Raw genomic sequence first — 17,210 nt, 5'->3', positions numbered from 1 at the left:
TATTCCCTTCTCCCTCATGTGCTTATCTAGCCTTCCCATAAATGCATCTATACAGGAATCCCGCCCCAACCGTGGTTTTGCCATACGCAGATTTCACGTATACACGGTTTCCTCTCTGCGACAACTTTTGCCAACCGCGGCAGTGAATTTTGCGTATACGCAGTTTTTAATTTAGGATTAAGGTAAATAACATGATTTTATTGCTTTTTATATTCTTTTTTATTGTGTTATTTGAACATTTATACTGTATTTGCCAACCACGGGTTTACTAACCACGGGGGTTTTCAGGGACGTATCCCCCTGCGGTTGGGGAGGGATTCCTGTACTGTTCGCTTCAACCACTCCCTGTGGTAGCGAGTTCCACATTCGCACCACTCTTTGGGTAAAGAAGTTTCTTCGGAATTCCCAATTGGATTTGTTGGTGGCTATCTTGTATTGATGGCCTCTAGTTATGCTCTTACCCACAAGTGGAAACATTCTCTCTCTATTCACTCGATCAAAACCTTTTAGAAGAGATAGGCAAAATGGAAAAGGAGGAGGGGTAGCCCTGATAATAAAGGGTGGGATAAAGACAGTAGAGAGAAAGGATCTTAGCTCCGAAAATCAAGACGTAGAATCAGTTTTGGAGGAGCTAAGAAACAGCAAAGGGCAGAAAACATTGGTGGGAGTTGTTTATAGGCCCCCCAAACAGTAGTTGTGATGTAGGGCAGAGTATAAATCAGGAAATTAGAGGCGCATGTAACAAGGGTAATACTGTAATCATGGGGGACTTTAATCTACATATAGACTAGGCAAACCAAATTTGCAGTAATAGCGTGGAGGATGAATTCATGGAATGTATGCAAGATAGTTTTCTAGATCAATATGTTGAGGAACCAACTAGGGAACAGGCTATTTTAGATCTAGTGTTGTGCAACGAGAAAGGGTTACTTAATAACCTTGTAGTAAAGGGGCCTTTAGGGAAGAGTGACCATAATATGATAACATTTTATATTGAGTTTGAAAGTGATTCAGTTAATCCGAAACTAGGGTCTTAAATCTAAACAAAGCAAACTACATAGGCATGAGGGGCGAGTTGGCTAAGGTAGATTGGGAAACTGTATTAAAAGGTATGATGGTAGACAAACAATGGCTAGCATTTAAAGAATTAATACATAATTTACAACAAATATACATTCCTTTAAGGCACAAAAACCCCACAGGAAAAGTGGTCCAACCGTGGCTAACAAGAGAAGTTAAAGATAGTATTAGATCAAAGGAAGAGGCTTATAATGTTGCCAAAGAGTAGGAAGCCTGAGGATTGGGAGGATTTTAGAATTCAGCAAAGGAGGACCAAGAAATTGATAAAGAAAGGGAAAATAGAATGAGAGAGTAAACTAACGAGAGACATAAAAACAGACTGTAAAAGCTTCTATAGGTATGTAAAAAGGAAAAGAATGGCAAAAGTAAATGTGGGTCTCTTACAGGCTGAGACAGGAGAAATTATAACAGGGAATAAGGAAATGGCAGAGAAATTAAACAAATACTTTGTGTCTGTCTTCACAAGACGCAAAAAACTTCCTGGAAATATTGGAGATCCAAGGGTCTAGCGAGAATGAGGAACTGAAAGAAATTATTAGTAAAAAAATAGTACTGGAGAAATTAATGGGACTGAAAGCTGATAAATCCCCTGGTCCTGATGGCCTATATCCTAGGGTTTTGAAAGAGGTGGTTATAGAGAGAGTGGTCATTGGCCCAGGCAGTAGTCCCTACATGCTTCAAGACCGCTACCATTATTCCTGTGCCAAAACAAATGGCTGTGACGTGCCTGAATGACTATCGACCTGTCGCACTCACACCCATCATAATGAAGTGTTTCGAGAGACTGGTCCTGGCTCACATCAAAGCCAGTGTTCCCGCCTCTCTTGACCAACACCAGTTTGCCTATCATGCAAACAGATCAACGGAGGATGCAATCACAACTGCTCTACACTTGGCACTGAATCACTTAGATGGTAAGGAGACCTACATCAGAATGCTGTTCATAGACTACAGCTCAGCATTCAACACTATCGTCCCCAACAAGCTGGCCACCAAACTCCAAACTCTTGGCCTGAACACTTCCCTCTACAACTGGACCCTGGACTTCCTAACAAACAGACCCCAGTCTGTCAAATTAGGTAACCACACCTCCCCCCCCTGACCCTGAACACGGGGGCCCCACAAGGATGTGTGCTGAGCCCCCTCCTCTACTCCCTCTTCACCCACGACTGTGTGGCTGTTCATGGTTCCAACACTATCATCAAGTTTGCGGATGATACAACGGTAGTAGGCCAGATCACCAACAACGATGAGTCAGCCTACAGGGAGGAGGTCCAGCATCTCGTGAAGTGGTGCGCCGATAACAACCTGGCCCTTAACATCAAGAAAACCAAAGAAATCATTGTGGACTTCAGGAAGTCTAAAGGCGGAAGTCACACCCCCATCCACATCAATGGGGCTGTGGTGGAAAGGGTGGACAGCTTTAAGTTCCTCGGAGTCCACATCACGGAAGACCTCTCCTGGTCCCTCAATACCTCCTCTCTGGTGAAGAAGGCTCAGCAGCGCCTATATTTCCTAAGGAGGCTGAAGGGATGTAACCTGTCACCCCTGATCCTCTCTAACTTTTACCGCTGCACAATAGAGAGCATCCTGATGAACTGTATCACAGTATGGTATGGCAGCTGTAGCTATTATGACCGGAAAGCCCTGCAGCGGGTAGTCAAAACTGCCCAACGCATTACCGGCACCCGGCTACCGACCATAGAGCACATATACCAGAAACGCTGTTTACGGAGGTCACGGTCCATCATCAAAGACCCTACCCACCCCAGCCACAGTCTGTTCGCCCTCCTGCCATCTGGGAGACGCTACAGATGCATTCGCACCCGTACGACCAGATTTAGGAACAGCTTCTTTCCCAGGGCTGTCATCCTACTGAACTCCACAAATAAACTCTAAAGCCTGCACATCTGCCAATGCACTTTATTATGGTTATGTTTATGTTAATGTATTACAAGCCAAATGTATGTTGAATGTTTAAATGTCTTAATCTAAATGTACACTCTCGGGAGCCGCAAGCCTACATTTCGTTGTACTGCACTTGTGCACTAACAATGACAATAAAAGTTGATTTGATTTTTGATTTGATTTGGATGGATTGGTTGTCATTTTCCAAAATTCCATAGATTCTAGAACGGTTCCCACAGATTGGAAGGGAGCAAATGTAACCCACTATTTAAGAAAGGCGGGAGAGAGAAAACGGGGAACTACAGACCAGTTAGCCTGACATCAGTAGTAGGGAAAATGCTAGAATCTATTACTAAGGATGTGGTAACAGGGCACTTAGAAAATAATAATAGGATTGGGCAGAGTCAACACGGATTTATGAAAGGGAAATCATGTTTGACAAATCTGTTCGAGTTTTTTGAGGTTGTAACTAGCAGAATAGATAAGGGGGAACCAGTGGATGTGGTGTATTTGGATTTTCAAAAGACATTCGATAAGGGGCCACACAAGAGGTTATTAAACAAAATTAGTGCTCATGTGATTTGGGGGTAATATACTAGCATGGATTGAGGATTGGTTAACGGACAGAAAACAGAGAGTAGGAATGAACAGGTCATTTTCGGGTTAGCAGGCTGTAACTAGTGGGGTACCACAAGGATCGGTGCTTGGGCCTCAGCTATTCACAATCTATATCAATGATTTGGATGAGGGGACCAAATGTAATATATCCGAGTTTGCTGATGATACAAAGCTGGGTGGGAATGTAAGTTTGAAGGAGGATGCAAGGAGGCTTCAAGGGGATAGAGACAGACTAAGTGAGTGGACAAGAACATGACAAATTAAATATAATGTGGAGATATGTGAAGTTTTCCACTTTGGTAGAAAAGCAGAGTATTTTTTAAATGGTGAGAGATTGGGAAATGTTGGTGTTCAGAGGGACCTGGGTGTCCTTGTACACAAATCACTGAAAGTTAACATGCAGGTACAGCAAGCAATTAGGAAAGCAAATGGTATGTTGGCCTTTATTACAAGAGGATTTGAGTATAAGAGTAAAGACATCTTACTGCAATTATATAGGGCCTTGGTGAGACCACACCTGAAGTATTGTGTACAGTTTTGGTCTCCTTACCTAAGGAAGGATATACTTGCCATAGTGGGAGTGCAACAAAGGTTCACCAGACTGGTTCCTGGGATTGGGGGGATTGTCCTATGAGGAGAGATTGAGTAGACTAGGCCTATATTCTCTCGAGTTTAGAAGAATGAGAGGTGATCTCATTGAAACATACAAAATTCTTACAGGGCTTGACAGGGTAGATGCAGGGAGGATGTTTCCCCTGACTGGGGAGTCTAGAACCCGGGGCCATAGTCTCAGGATAAGGGGTCGGCCATTTAGGACTGAGATGAGGAGAAATTTCTTCACTCAGAGGGTGGTGAATCTTTGGAATTCTCTATCCCAGAGGGCTGTGGAGGCTCAGTCGTTGAGTATATTCAAGACAGAGAGCGATAATTTTTTGAATATTAAGGGAATCAAGGGATATGGGGATAGTGCAGGAAAGTGTTGAAGTCGAAGATCAGCCATGATCTTATTGAATGGTGGAGGTTAGAAGGGCCGAATGGCCTACTCCTGCTCCTATTTCTTATGTTCTTAAATGATAAAAGAAAAGGATGTCAACCCATGGAGTTTCACAGGCTAGATATCCCATCACAATGATAGGCATCTGCTGGAGCCGCTCGATATCCCATCACAATGATAGGTATCTGCTGGAGCCGCTACATATCCCATCACAATGACAGGTATCTGCTGGAGCCGCTCGATATCCCATCACAACGATAGGTATCTGCTGGAGCCGCTCGATATCCCATCACAATGATAGGTATCTGCTGGGGCTGCTCGATATCCCATCACAATGACAGGTATCTGCTGGAGCCGCTCGATATCCCATCACAATGATAGGTATCTGCTGGAGCCGCTCGATATCCCATCACAATGATAGGTATCTGCTGGAGCCGCTCGATATCCCATCACAATGATAGGTATCTGCTGGAGCCGCCAACAAACCAGTGTATTCATTGAAATGAGCTGTCTGTCATTTGTGACTTTGGCTTGGGCCATTTCAGTGCCACAAGCAGGTGGGAAGCCGGCCTGGAGGAAATCCAAGGAAAGTCCTTAGCCAAAGTGATAACTGAGAATTTGCTGATGCCGAGTGTTCTCTTCCTATTGAAATTCATCAGCGTCCTGAAATCACCCGCTCTCAACCCATCTGTCATTTCCAACCTCACATTTCCTCTGGAAGATCCTTGAACTTGCCTTCGCCTCCCGGTTCCCATTGCTCCCGAAACTTCTGTCTGAATCCCTCCAGTCCAGCCTTGGTTCTTCTGACAGCACTGAAACGGCCTTGGCCAAAAGACATGAATGACCTCCTCTGTGACCATGGCGCTTCACCCCATCTCCATCTTGCTGCAGTCTGCGATACAACTGACCGCATGGTCCTCCTGCAACACCTTTCCTGTCAGCCAGCTCCATGGAAATGCCTTTGAATAGTTGCACTCCGACCTATCTGAATGAAGCTGGTGCATCCTCGGCAACGGCTGCCCTCCCCAGCACCGGTACCTCAAGATTCCACCAAGAATCTATCCTTAGCCCTCCTCCTCTATCTTACCTGCATCGCCGGCACCAGCGGCACAGGGTGAGCTTTCACATGAATGCCCCTCAACCACTTCTCTCATCTGAAATCAAGACTTGAATGAGTCACATCATATTCCAGCTCAACATTGGGAAGACCAAAGCCATCGTCTTCAGTCCTGCTGCCTTGCCACTGGTTCCATCCCTTACCCCAGCTACCTGCTCAGGCTGAACCAGAATGTTTGTAATCTTGGTGGCTTGTTGGACCCTAGGCCGAGATACAAACATCACATCCTATCTACCTGCTTATCACAGAATCACAGAAACCCCACAGTGCAGATAGAGGCCATTTCGGCCCATCGAGCCTGCACCGACACATATCCCACCCTATCCCCGTAACCCCACGTATTTAATCCCCCTAACACTAAGGGTCAATTTATCATAGCCAATCAACCTAACCCGCACATCTTTGGACTGTGGGAGGAAACCGGAGCACCCGGAGAAAACCCACGCAAACACGGGGAGAATGTGCAAACTCCACACAGACAGTCACCCGAGGCTGGATTTGAACCCGGGTCTCTGGCGCTGTGAGGCAACAGTGCTAACCACTATGCCACCGTGCTGCTTATGTTGCTTACTTCCAACTGTGCAACACTGCCAACCGCCCCACACCCACACCCCGCTCTTTGTCACTTAAACACTCATAGATGCCTTTGTCAGCTTCAGACTCAACGACTCGAATGTTCTCTTTGCTGGCCTCCCATCCTCTGTCTCCCATAAACTTTTATTTGTCCAAACTCTGCTACACGCTTGCAGCCTTAGTAAGTCCCACTCGCCCAATCACCCCTTGTCCTTGTTGATCCAGCTCCCTGTCCTCCAGCGCATTCATTTTAAAATCCGTGTCTATACTATAGGAATTAAACTACCTGCTGTGCAGGATATCTACCCCGAGGGGTGCCGGGGGAAGGCCCTGAGAATCATTAAAGACGCGAGCCGCCCCAGCCACAACCTCTTCGCCCTGCTCCCGTCCGGTAAGAGATACCGAAGTATACGGTCTCGTACCAGCAGGTTTCGAAACAGCTTCTACCCCCAGGCCATAAGACTCATGAACGTATAATTTATTACTGTTGTTTTATTTATTATTACTGTATTTCTATTAGTATTTTATCATTGTTATGCCATATTTATTCCAATGTTGGGAGGACTCGTAAAAATCAACATTTCATTGTGCAGTACACACATCTGCTGCATATATGACAAATAAAATTGAATTGAATTGAATTGAATATATCCCTCCATGGCCTTGTGATCTCCTCCGTCCAATATATATATTGTAATGTATTATTACAAGGTTTGTCACATGGTTTAGTATGAGCATGCTCAGTTCGCTCTGGCCTAGTAAAGCAAGCACCTTGACCAGCAACTCATCCTGTCTCCGTCCTTCATTTGTTCTACCCACATATATTACATATATGAATAAGAATATACCATTCTTCTAACTCTAGCCTTCTGTACAACTGCGCACCCCAAACCCCACCACTGATGTCAGTGCTTTTGGCTGCCTTGTCCCTAATCTTTGGAACACCTTCCCTAAACCTCTCCACCTCTCTCCCTTCCATTAAGCACTTCTTCAAGACCCATCTCTTTGACCAACCGTATGGTCTCCTCCTAGCCTCTCCCTTCTTCGGTCAGTGTCTGTTTTCCTTATACGTATTTGTGAGGTGCCATTTCTTTACATTAAGGGTCCTGTATAAATGCAGGGTGTTGGTGTTGTTGTAGCTTGCACCCAATAACATCACACTGTTACAGGTCAGTTAATCTTCTCTTCTCTCTTAGGCAGTCCCTCGGAACCGAGGATGACTTGCTTCCACATTAAAAATGAGTTCTCAGGTGACTGATGAGTCCAATGCGGGACCTACAGTCTCTGTCACAGGTGGGGCAGACGGTGGGTGGGGTGCTTGGGTCGACGTGCGCTCCTTCTGCTGTTTGCGCTTGGCTTCTGCTTGCTCCCGGCGAAGAGACTCGAGGTGTTCGGCGCCTTCACAGATGCTCCTCCTCCACTTTGTGCGGTATTGGGCCAGGAATTCCCAGGTGTCGGTGGGGATGTTGCACTTTTTTAAGGAGGCTTTGAGAGTGTCCTTGAAGCATTTCCTCTGCCCACCTGGGGCTCTCTTGCCGTGTCGGAGCTCCGAGTAGAGCGCTTGTTTTGGGAGTCTCGTATCAGGCATACGGACGATGTGGCCCGTCCATCGGAGCTGATCGAGCATGGTCAAAGCTTCGATGCTGGGGATGTTGGCCTGAGTGAGAACACTGATGTTGGTGCGTCTGTCCTGCCAATGGATTTGCAGGATCTTGCGGAGTCAGCGTTGGTGGTACCTCTGCAGTGCTTTGAGGTGCCTGCTGTACATGGTCCATGTCTCTGAGGCATACAGGAGGGCGGGTATCACTACTGCTCTGTAGACCATGAGCTTGGTGCTGGGTTTGAGGTCCTGGTCTTCAAACACTCTCTTCCTCAGGCGACCAAAGGCTGCACTGGCACACTGAAGACGGTGTTGGACTTCGTCATCGACATCTGCCCTTGTTGGCAGTAGGCTCCCGAGGTGAGTTAATGCCGCAAATATAAAAGGTTCAATTTTATCCTCTCTTGTCTCAACGGGATAGGTGAACAAAACACCCAGGTCGAGAGGGACGGGGTGGTGTGGAGCGGGGACATGAGGCTGGCAGTCCAGCCATCAAAGCCGGGGCAACTCAATCCTATTTGAACTTTCTACTTCGTATTCATTGATTTGTTCTGTTGGTACTTTATGGGTTTGGAGAAAAAGGGCTGGTCTTAGCGCTGATACCCCATTGGTGGATTCATGTAAATCAAAACACCAAGATCGGTTGGCACTTGCAGCTTAACATCTGTGCATATTAATGGAACATTGATTGAAACTTTAGATGTGGCTCCCGGAGATCCATGTGTGGCACTCAGACAAAACGCGTGGCCATCTCTATCAGAGTGATACAATTTCATATTTTCCACTGATTTCATGGGCAATAGGGTAACAAATGATTATTTCCTAAGCTTAGTTGCACTCTTTCAAGCTGCAGCATTTATTCCTTTTATGACCTCTGTTTTTCATTAGTAATTTCATCCCTTTCCTTGTTCGTCTGTTTCCCTGATGTTATGAGCACTTCCTTAAACAGAGAGTGAAGCAGATGGAGTTTAACGGTGTGTAAAGTATTGGGGAGGGCCAGCTTCAGGGGAAATCCTGGGATTTGGAGTGGGAAGGAGAGAGAGACATATAAAAACAAAAAATTGGATGAGTACACGCCCCCTCATCACCTCCAGTAGTTGACCAACATACGGCAAAGTTTGAGGACTCCCTTTGTGGAGAAGTATCTGCTCTAACCCACATCCTACTGCATTGCGATGAAGGGCTTAAACACTGCCTGTAACTGGTTTCAAGCTTCCTTGCAAACTGTTAGATTTAGGTTTGCTGTAAGTAGGACAATTAGGTTATAAGAAGTTGAAAAGAAGTTAACTTCTTGTGTTGTGCCGTGTGCTTGCTCTACACATTCGTAATGGGTGCTTTTATTCTTTGTTAATTAGCTCTTCTAGGTGCCCTACATCTAGCCTCCTACTGCCAAAAAAATCTTTCAGCTGGCTACGCGATTGTGATGTGCATCTACAATCAACTAGCTGGCCATTTGAGTTGGAACCAGTCCTGGAAACCTTTCTACCTCCTGTGAAATGAATTACTTTCTTGAGAACAGCTCAAACTTGTCCACTGTGGGACTGGCAAGGATTCTTACTGAACAAGAGTTTAAATCTCAAAAGCTGAATCCCAATTAGAACTGTTTGGGTTTTGTTTAGATCCCCCTTAAGTCTGTGATAATTAAGTTCAACAGAGATAAAGCCTTTCTGATGAAGATTAAGATTCTTCTCACATACTGTTGCGGATCTTCAGATACTTACAGGTGAGGAGGGTACATGTTGATCCTGGTGGTCTAGTTCTTTTGATTTGCCCAAACCTGAAACTGAAGCAGAGAGACCCGTGTTACGTTGGCACGTGATGGATTCTAACATTGAGGTATGACACTTGCCGCGAACGTCTTGTGGACCTTCTCCACTTTTATTGACTGGGAAAATATAAAGTTGGCCCGCAGAATCTTCTTCAGCGTGAAGGGAAGCATGGTGGCATCGTACATTAATAGGGATTTGGTTGCTACCAATAATTGCCCTTTAGGTGAGTTTCCAATAGTCAATATCTCGATTGAGCGCACAGTAGGCGGTTACCCTCAGACCAGGGATGGGAAAATCAGAAGAGACACACTGGCTCTTGTATACTGTGACAGTGTCAGCCATGGCTCAGTGGCTAGCACACTTGCCTCTGAGTCAGAAGGTTGTGGGTTCAAATCCCACTCCAGGGACTTGAGCACAAAAATCTAGGCTGACACTCCAGTGCCGTGCTGAGGGAGTGCTGCACTGTCAGAGGTGCCGTCTTCTGGATGAGACGTTAAACCTAGGCCCCGTCTGCTCTCTCAGGTGGACGTAAAAGATCCCACAGCATTATCCCTGGTGTCCTAGCCAATATTTATCCCTCAATCAACATCACTAAAACCGATTATCTGGTCATGATCACATTGCTGTTTGTGGGAGCTTTTGTTGTGTGCAAAATGGCTGCCGCATTTCCCACATACAAGTCTTTCTTTTTTTTTTACCTCTGAGAGACTTATTAAAGAGGGGCATGGGAGCAGGTACCTGGATACCCTTTAATCTGGGTAATGGTGCATAGTCCTAAAGAAAGGAAAATAGAAAAAAAAACTTTTTTTTTTACATGTATTTATGCCGGGAGTCCATTTTCTAGTGATATGATAGAGATGCTCAGCATTTTGCACAGTGTGTTTATGACATGTCCTTTAAGTATTGTGCATTGTCTATCATATTAATTAGCTGCAGTTATACGCACTCGGGCACTGAGGCTCAATAAGTGGCAAATTCCTTCACCCAGCGACTTGCTATAGCAACGCAAGCTCTGTAACCAGCCTGATGGGTTCATATTTCAGCGTGACAGTATGGCCCCTGGAGCTGTATGTCCCCAATGACTGCGAGCACTGTAAATACAGGGCGGGGATCTCTGTTCAGCACTCCTCGCCTGAAGGAATGCTCCAGCCATGTAGTGGTTTCTCTGCAACAGAGCAGTTCTCAATTACAGTTCTACGAACCCAAAAAGCCACATCACACAAGCCTGTTTACACAATGGCATTGACAGTAGAACAACACTGCCAAATGTATCATTAACTCATTCGCTTGCAGGGAACACCCTGTTGCTTCTTTTGTTGTTTTCCTTTGAGGTTTCCCCCGCCCCTCCTACCCTTCTAGTTCGACTAACCAGGGTAACATATGCCGTTTTGAGACCTGGTCTCATTATCTCTGCACATCTCACGAACCGCACTGCAATCTCTGAAGAACGCTAGATCTGGTAAACAGGCCATTTTCAGTACAAAAAGAAAATACTGCAGATGCTGGAAATCTGAAATAAAAACAGAAAATGCTGGAGATACTCAGCAGGTCAGGCAGCATCTGTGAAGAGAGAAACAGAGTTAACGTTTCAGGTCGATGACCGTCCGTCAGAACATTTTCAATGTCTGGGCCCACAGACGGCAGAGCGGGCAATCTGGCCATAACCAGCTGCATTTACCAAACCCCCCAGTGAGAATTTATTCTGTGAACTTTTCGAGGTGAAAATTCTTTTCGGACTAAAATAGGGGCAGAAACTACAACATGCAAACGTCACTAACAATTGCTGCTGTGCAGATTATTTACCCAGTCACACAGCCAAATCCTAATTTTCCTCTTGTCAATGCGCCACAAAGATTTGATTTTTCCGTTTGAACTGTTTGCAATTTGCAGACTACAAGCTTTACGAGCTCACCCTTTCTCAGCCTGTGGTTTATCATAAGCCTCGCCTACAACATGAAAATCCCCCCAGCTCATCAAAGGCACTTCTGTAGAAATAAGGCTGTTTTTAGTTGCCGTGTAGCTTCTGTTAACGTGACGCGAATCGCATCTGTGTCATTTGTTGCTTACGGTTTCATAGGGCCCTTTGTTGTCACATCAACTATTTCATGAGGCTCACCACAGCCTTGGCTCCTCCCAGAATAGCCTCCGAAGTATATCACCAGCAACACAAGCATACATAGGAATAGGAGTAGACCATTAGGCCCCTTGATCCTGTCCCATCAATGCTGCCTGCACCAAGTCCCGTTCGCCCATCACCCCTGTGCTCACTGACCTACACTGGCTCTCGGTTAAGCAGCATCTCGATTTCAAAATTCTCATCCTTGTTCTCATCCCTCTATGGCCTCGCCCCTCCCTATCTCTGTAATCTCCTTCAGCCCCACAACCCTCCGAGATATCTGCGCTCCTCTAATTCCGCCCTCTTGAGCATCCCTGATTATAATCGCTCAACCTTTGGTGGCCGGGCCTTCTGTTGCTTAGGCCCTAACCTCTGGAATTCCCTGCCTAAACCTCTCCGCCTCGCTACCTCTCTTTCCTCCTTCAAGACGCTCCTTAAAACCTCCCTCTTTGACCAAGCTTTTGGTCACCTGCCCTAATTTATCCTTTTGTGGATCGGTGTCAAATTTTTTCTCTTAAAATACTCCAGTGCAGCGCCTTGGGACGTTTTGCTACGTTAAAGGCGCTATATAAATACAAGTACGATAGCAAAATACTGCGGATGCTGGAAATCCGAAATAACAACAGAAAACGCTGGAAAAACTCAGCAGGCCAGGCAACATCCGTGGAGAGAGAAACAGAGTTAACGTTTCAGGTCGAAACCCAGTTCTGACGAAGGGTCTTCGACCTGAAACGTTGACTGTGTTTCTCTCTCCACGGATGTTGCCTGGCCTGCTGAGTTTTTCCAGCGTTTTCTGTTGTTATATAAATACAAGTTGCTGTTGTTAAGATCATGGCTGATCTGCAACTTAACTCCATGTACCCGCCTTTGCCCCATATCCCTTAATAAGGTTACAAAAATCTATCAATCTCAGATGTAAAATTAACAATTGACCTTGCATGTAAAAGTGTTTCCGAACTTCACTCCTGAAAGGCCTGGCTGTAACTTTTCAGTTATGTCCCTTAGTCCTAGAATCCCCAACCAGCGGACATAGTTTCTCTCTAACTACCCCATCAGTTCCTCTTAATATCTTGAAACCTTCGATCAAATCACCCCTTGACCGTCTAAATTCCAGGGAATTACAGCCCTAGTTTGCGTAATCTTTCCTCATAATTTATCCCTTGGAGTCCGGGTATCATTCTGGTAAACCTACGCTGCACTCCCTCCAAGGCCAATATATCCTTCCTAAGATGTGGTGCCCAGAACCGCTCACAGTGCTCCAGGTGTGGTCTGACCAGGGCTTTGTATACATGCAAACCAATGGTACTGAGGCCCAGAGATAATACCAACCATTTCTACAGGGCAAAGCGAGAGATGATCTTGTCGGAGGGAGTGAACACTCCGATGCTGTTCCAGCCAGCCAACCTGCTATAATTGGTTGCCATCCACACTAAAATGCAAAGCAGATGCAGGAAAAATTGATGTTTAGGAGGCTTTATCACCCGCCAAAGATGTCTGGCAAATCCCAAGTGAGGTGTACTGTCACACGGACGGCCAGCGCCAGTAACTATGCTGACGTCAGTCATTCCAGGGAAGGACGTCACCATTTTATTTTTTATTTAAGTTGCATCTGCAGGGCAACCCAAGATTTGATCACTGAAATGGCTGCTCGCGCTTCAGTCTGTGTGTGGTAATGCGCAGACGGTGACGGCCCCATCGACAGACTGCTATGGGCTGAGTGGTGCTGTACGGACTGAATTCGGCATTCAGTGAGTGAAACTGAAGTGATTACAAAGCTCAAATGTGCATCTCCTCACTATCCGGAATAGGACCCAGTGAGCCATTGAATGAGCTGGAAAAGAATTTCCTCCTAGCACAAAGTTACTGGTCTTCATTGTAACTTGTAAAAATACTCGCCTCTTGATTGCAAAGTTGCCTTCAAGCCATGAAGCTTGAGATCCAGCCGGTTTGCAAACACCTAGTAATAATCTCTGATTATTTCCTGTGCCACTAAAGGACAATCAACACAGGGTCCGATGCGCCAGCCTTACTTAGCAGCCCAGTCCAATGGCATTTAGCTTCGAGCTCTCCTGGGCAGCAGTGCAAAGCCAGTGAAGGATCGGCAATATGTTGAAAGTGGCCTTGTGTCCCTTGCAATGATGCACAATGGCGCACATTCGATCCCAACACTCAGTAACAACAACTAGCATTTATACAGCACCTTTAACGTAATAAAACTGACAGGAATCTTGTCATTCATGTAGAAATGACTTATGAAATAATACTGGGCGGCCTGCTGGTGGCGCTGTCCAGGGAGAGTATAAATACTCGGGCACGGGCCCAGCTTGCTCAGGACATTCTTTAACAGGAACTAGTGAAGGACACAACTCGATCTCCATGTTGTAAAACAGTTGATTAAAGCCTTGTTTAATACTTAGACCAAGTGCCTAGTAGTTTTCTTATGTCAAAAAACGTCCCAAGGCGCTTCACAGGAGCGATTATCAAACAAAATTTGACACCGAGCCACATAAGGAAATGTCAGGGCTGCTGACCAAAAGCTTGGTCAGAGAGGTAGGTTGTAAGGAGCGTCTTAAAGGAGGAGAGAGAGGCGGAGAGGTTTGGGGAGGGAATTCTATAGCTTAAGGCCCAGGCAGCTGAAGGCAGTGCCACCAATGGTGGAGCGATGATCATCGGGGATGCTCAAGAGGTCAGAGCGCCGAGATCTCGGAGGGTTATAGGGCTGGAGGCGGTTACAGAGATAGGGAGGGGGGCGAGGCCACGGAGGGATTTGCAAACAAGGATTTGAACACTAGGCAGTGTAAAACACGGCACATCCTTCTCGGAGCCTGTAATCGCACTAAACTAGAGCTTCTAATAGTTTTCCAATTATGAGAGACAACAGAAATGCTGGTATATCTCAGGAGTGTCGCTGTAAGAGCGTAACTTGTTCACCTGCCCGCTAATCACACGGTCCTAACCCCAATTCTGCAGGATGTTTCTGGCGCGACACACAGCAAACCCAAAGGTACGCTTCACACAGACAGTGTTGCCACGTGAAGAAATTAATGAAGAAATGCAGTAGATGTTAAAATTGGGCTAAGGAGCCAGTGCAACGTGAAGAAAACTGAGGCTCGGCAGGGGCTGCAATACAAATGGAACACTGAAAATGTGCACGGGATAAAAGCTTTTTATTTAATGCTGATGTATCTTCACAGTAAGTCAATGCACTAGCGACAGGACACTTGAAAATGTATGGCCTAGTTTTCGGGCAAGTGCTTTGTCCGTGTTCGTTCTCACCGCCTCTGGGAGCATTTACGCAGAACTTGAGCAGCACGTTTTTGTAAAAGCAGTTTGGTCTGATGGCAGATGGGCTATTTAACCCCCTCAGCAATTCACCGCTGGTTCCCCAGAAGTGTAAGTGTTGACATACATCGCAGTATTCAGTCCCCCGTGGCGGCGTACAGAGTTTAAAAAGATGATCCCGCAGTCTTCTCGGTGAGGAATATGTAACAGGGCAGTTTAAAACAGAGCAGAGTAAGCCTCTTCAGACTTGGCAAGAGACACGCAGAAAATGTGCACTTAACATTCCCCATTTACAGGGAGTAGTGAGATATTTGCCTCTGTGTTATTGTTACACATAAGTTTACAACCTTAGTTTTTGTGGGGGTTTTTTTGCCATGAATCAGTGCGGCTTTCCACTCGTGTCTCGACACTGGATGCGATGGAATGATTGCAGAGCAGGGCTGTTTGTGCAAAGCTCAAGCCTAGACAGAGAGGCCTCAGGGCACCACTAACCCACCAAACCTCCAAAAAGGAGATGGTTCAGATTGCAGGCGGTCGTGCAGACGCTCAAGGGTCGAGGCACAAACGCCCTTCAAACGGATTTCTTACCTTCCGAAGGGGCTGAAAATTCTGGTTTGACGGCGGCTACCGGGAGGTTGGAACACTCAAAGTACTCGGTGTCCTCTTCCACCTCGGCCTTCCCCTCCGTGCAGCCATGTTTCTGATTGCCCGATGTGGTGGAAGCCAGCTTCTCTTCATCAGTGGCATGCCTCTCTCTGTGGGCAATGTCCGGGACGTCGGATGTTTCAAGGGGTTCTTCATCCTGAAATGTAGATAACAGGGTTTGGTTATTTAAAGCAAGATGATTCCTGTCCGACAATCGCCTGAGAACAGCCATTTTTCTAGTCCGCTGGCCATTGGCGCCTGCTTGTGACTACTGCGCGTTCAGATGTACCCTGTTAAATCTGGTCAAAACTATTTCCCCCTTTGAATTTATTTGATGAGCTTTAATGAGATTTTGAGGCGCTCTGGTCATTGAAAATAATCCGAACTGTTGTTTTTTTTTGGAATAATCTGAAGGCTTCTTTCCGTACTCGCCCGGCGTCAATGTAACGGCAGGAAAACCAGTTTTCCAAGAAGCTTCTGCTGGCCAATCTTTTGAGCTGAATTAAAAACTCGAGGGCTCTTTAGCCGAATGAATAGTCAGGAAGTGGTCTTTGTGTTTGGTGACGGGCCTGTGACAGAGGCTCAACTGATTGGGCCTGGCTCTGACCTAATTTTTTGAGGAGTCATGAATGAGTGCTAAACAGGACAAAGGGGGGGGGGGGCGGCGGGGGCAGCGAGCGTTTATAGCCCTCTGTGGTCAACAAAAGCTGCTTTTCACCTTTGTTCAAAAGCAAAGTTAGTTAACGTGGATAAGCCACGGAAAGTATAAAGTTACAGGGCACAGAGAGCAGTCTACAGGTAAGGAGGGTTTAATTCATAAAACCAAAAGCATAGAAATAACAGAACAAGGGTTAAACCTGTGAGATGGAAACAAAAAACTGCGGGGGAGTGCAGTATATAATTTCTTCTATTGATAATCTTAGATCAAAAGTCAGTATGAGTTTAGGGCATCGATTTTTTTCCCACTAAAATGTCCACCCTGATTCTGGTATTTTTCTTTGCAGTCAAGTTATTTTTTAGGCCCATTTCACGGCCCGCTGCACCTGGCAGCACCAATCCATTCAGCTTAAAATAATTCTCCATCTTCCTTATCGTTTCTCTGCTCGGAGGGCAGTCGACGGGAGAGGTGTGGGCTGTGGCTCTCGGTTGCTGTGTAGTAGAAGCGCTTGGGGTGGGGGGGAAGCAGTGCCATTGTAGATCCCCCGCAACTGTGGGTCTGTCAACGTGCGCCGGCTTAAGGGAGCAGGCTTCACCAATATAAATGCAAGAGCGTCAAGTTGACACGGGCACACCTACTGGGTGACTGTTTTTTCCTTTACACAAATGCGTTGCCAGCAGCCAACTTTCTTCGGGCAGCGTTGACCTTTCAACCTTATCAGAACACAATCTGAACAGGAGACAAACAAGCAGGCATCATAAAAGCGCCGTAATTATTCCTGGTGGCTCTGCTGATGCAAGATGTCAAACTGGGTCGACTAGGCCTGTATTCACTAGAGTTTAGAAGAATG

General features: G+C 46.0%; 1 protein-coding gene across 8 annotated transcripts in view; it reads right to left on the bottom strand.

Annotated features, from left to right (window-relative positions):
• tacc1 (transforming, acidic coiled-coil containing protein 1) overlaps positions 1 to 17,210 on the bottom strand; it is a 232,938-nt gene that overhangs the window by 25,844 nt on the left and 189,884 nt on the right. For all 8 annotated transcript variants that reach the window (XR_015074252.1, XM_085971170.1, XM_085971167.1 and 5 more), the window contains 2 exons: positions 15,646 to 15,859; positions 9,612 to 9,673 (listed from right to left, as the gene is read on the bottom strand). Coding sequence is in view for 7 of the 8 variants with exons in the window: in XM_085971170.1 (XP_085827296.1) it covers positions 9,612 to 9,673; positions 15,646 to 15,859 (276 nt within the window). In the remaining variant the exon portion in view is untranslated. The remainder of the gene's footprint in view (positions 1 to 9,611; positions 9,674 to 15,645; positions 15,860 to 17,210) is intronic.

Source organism: Somniosus microcephalus, chromosome 30 (genome assembly GCF_052327205.1).
Source record: "Somniosus microcephalus isolate GS21.2 chromosome 30, FLI_Smic_1.0, whole genome shotgun sequence".
Lineage (NCBI taxonomy): Eukaryota > Metazoa > Chordata > Chondrichthyes > Squaliformes > Somniosidae > Somniosus > Somniosus microcephalus.
This window is presented reverse-complemented; position numbering and strand designations above follow the sequence as displayed.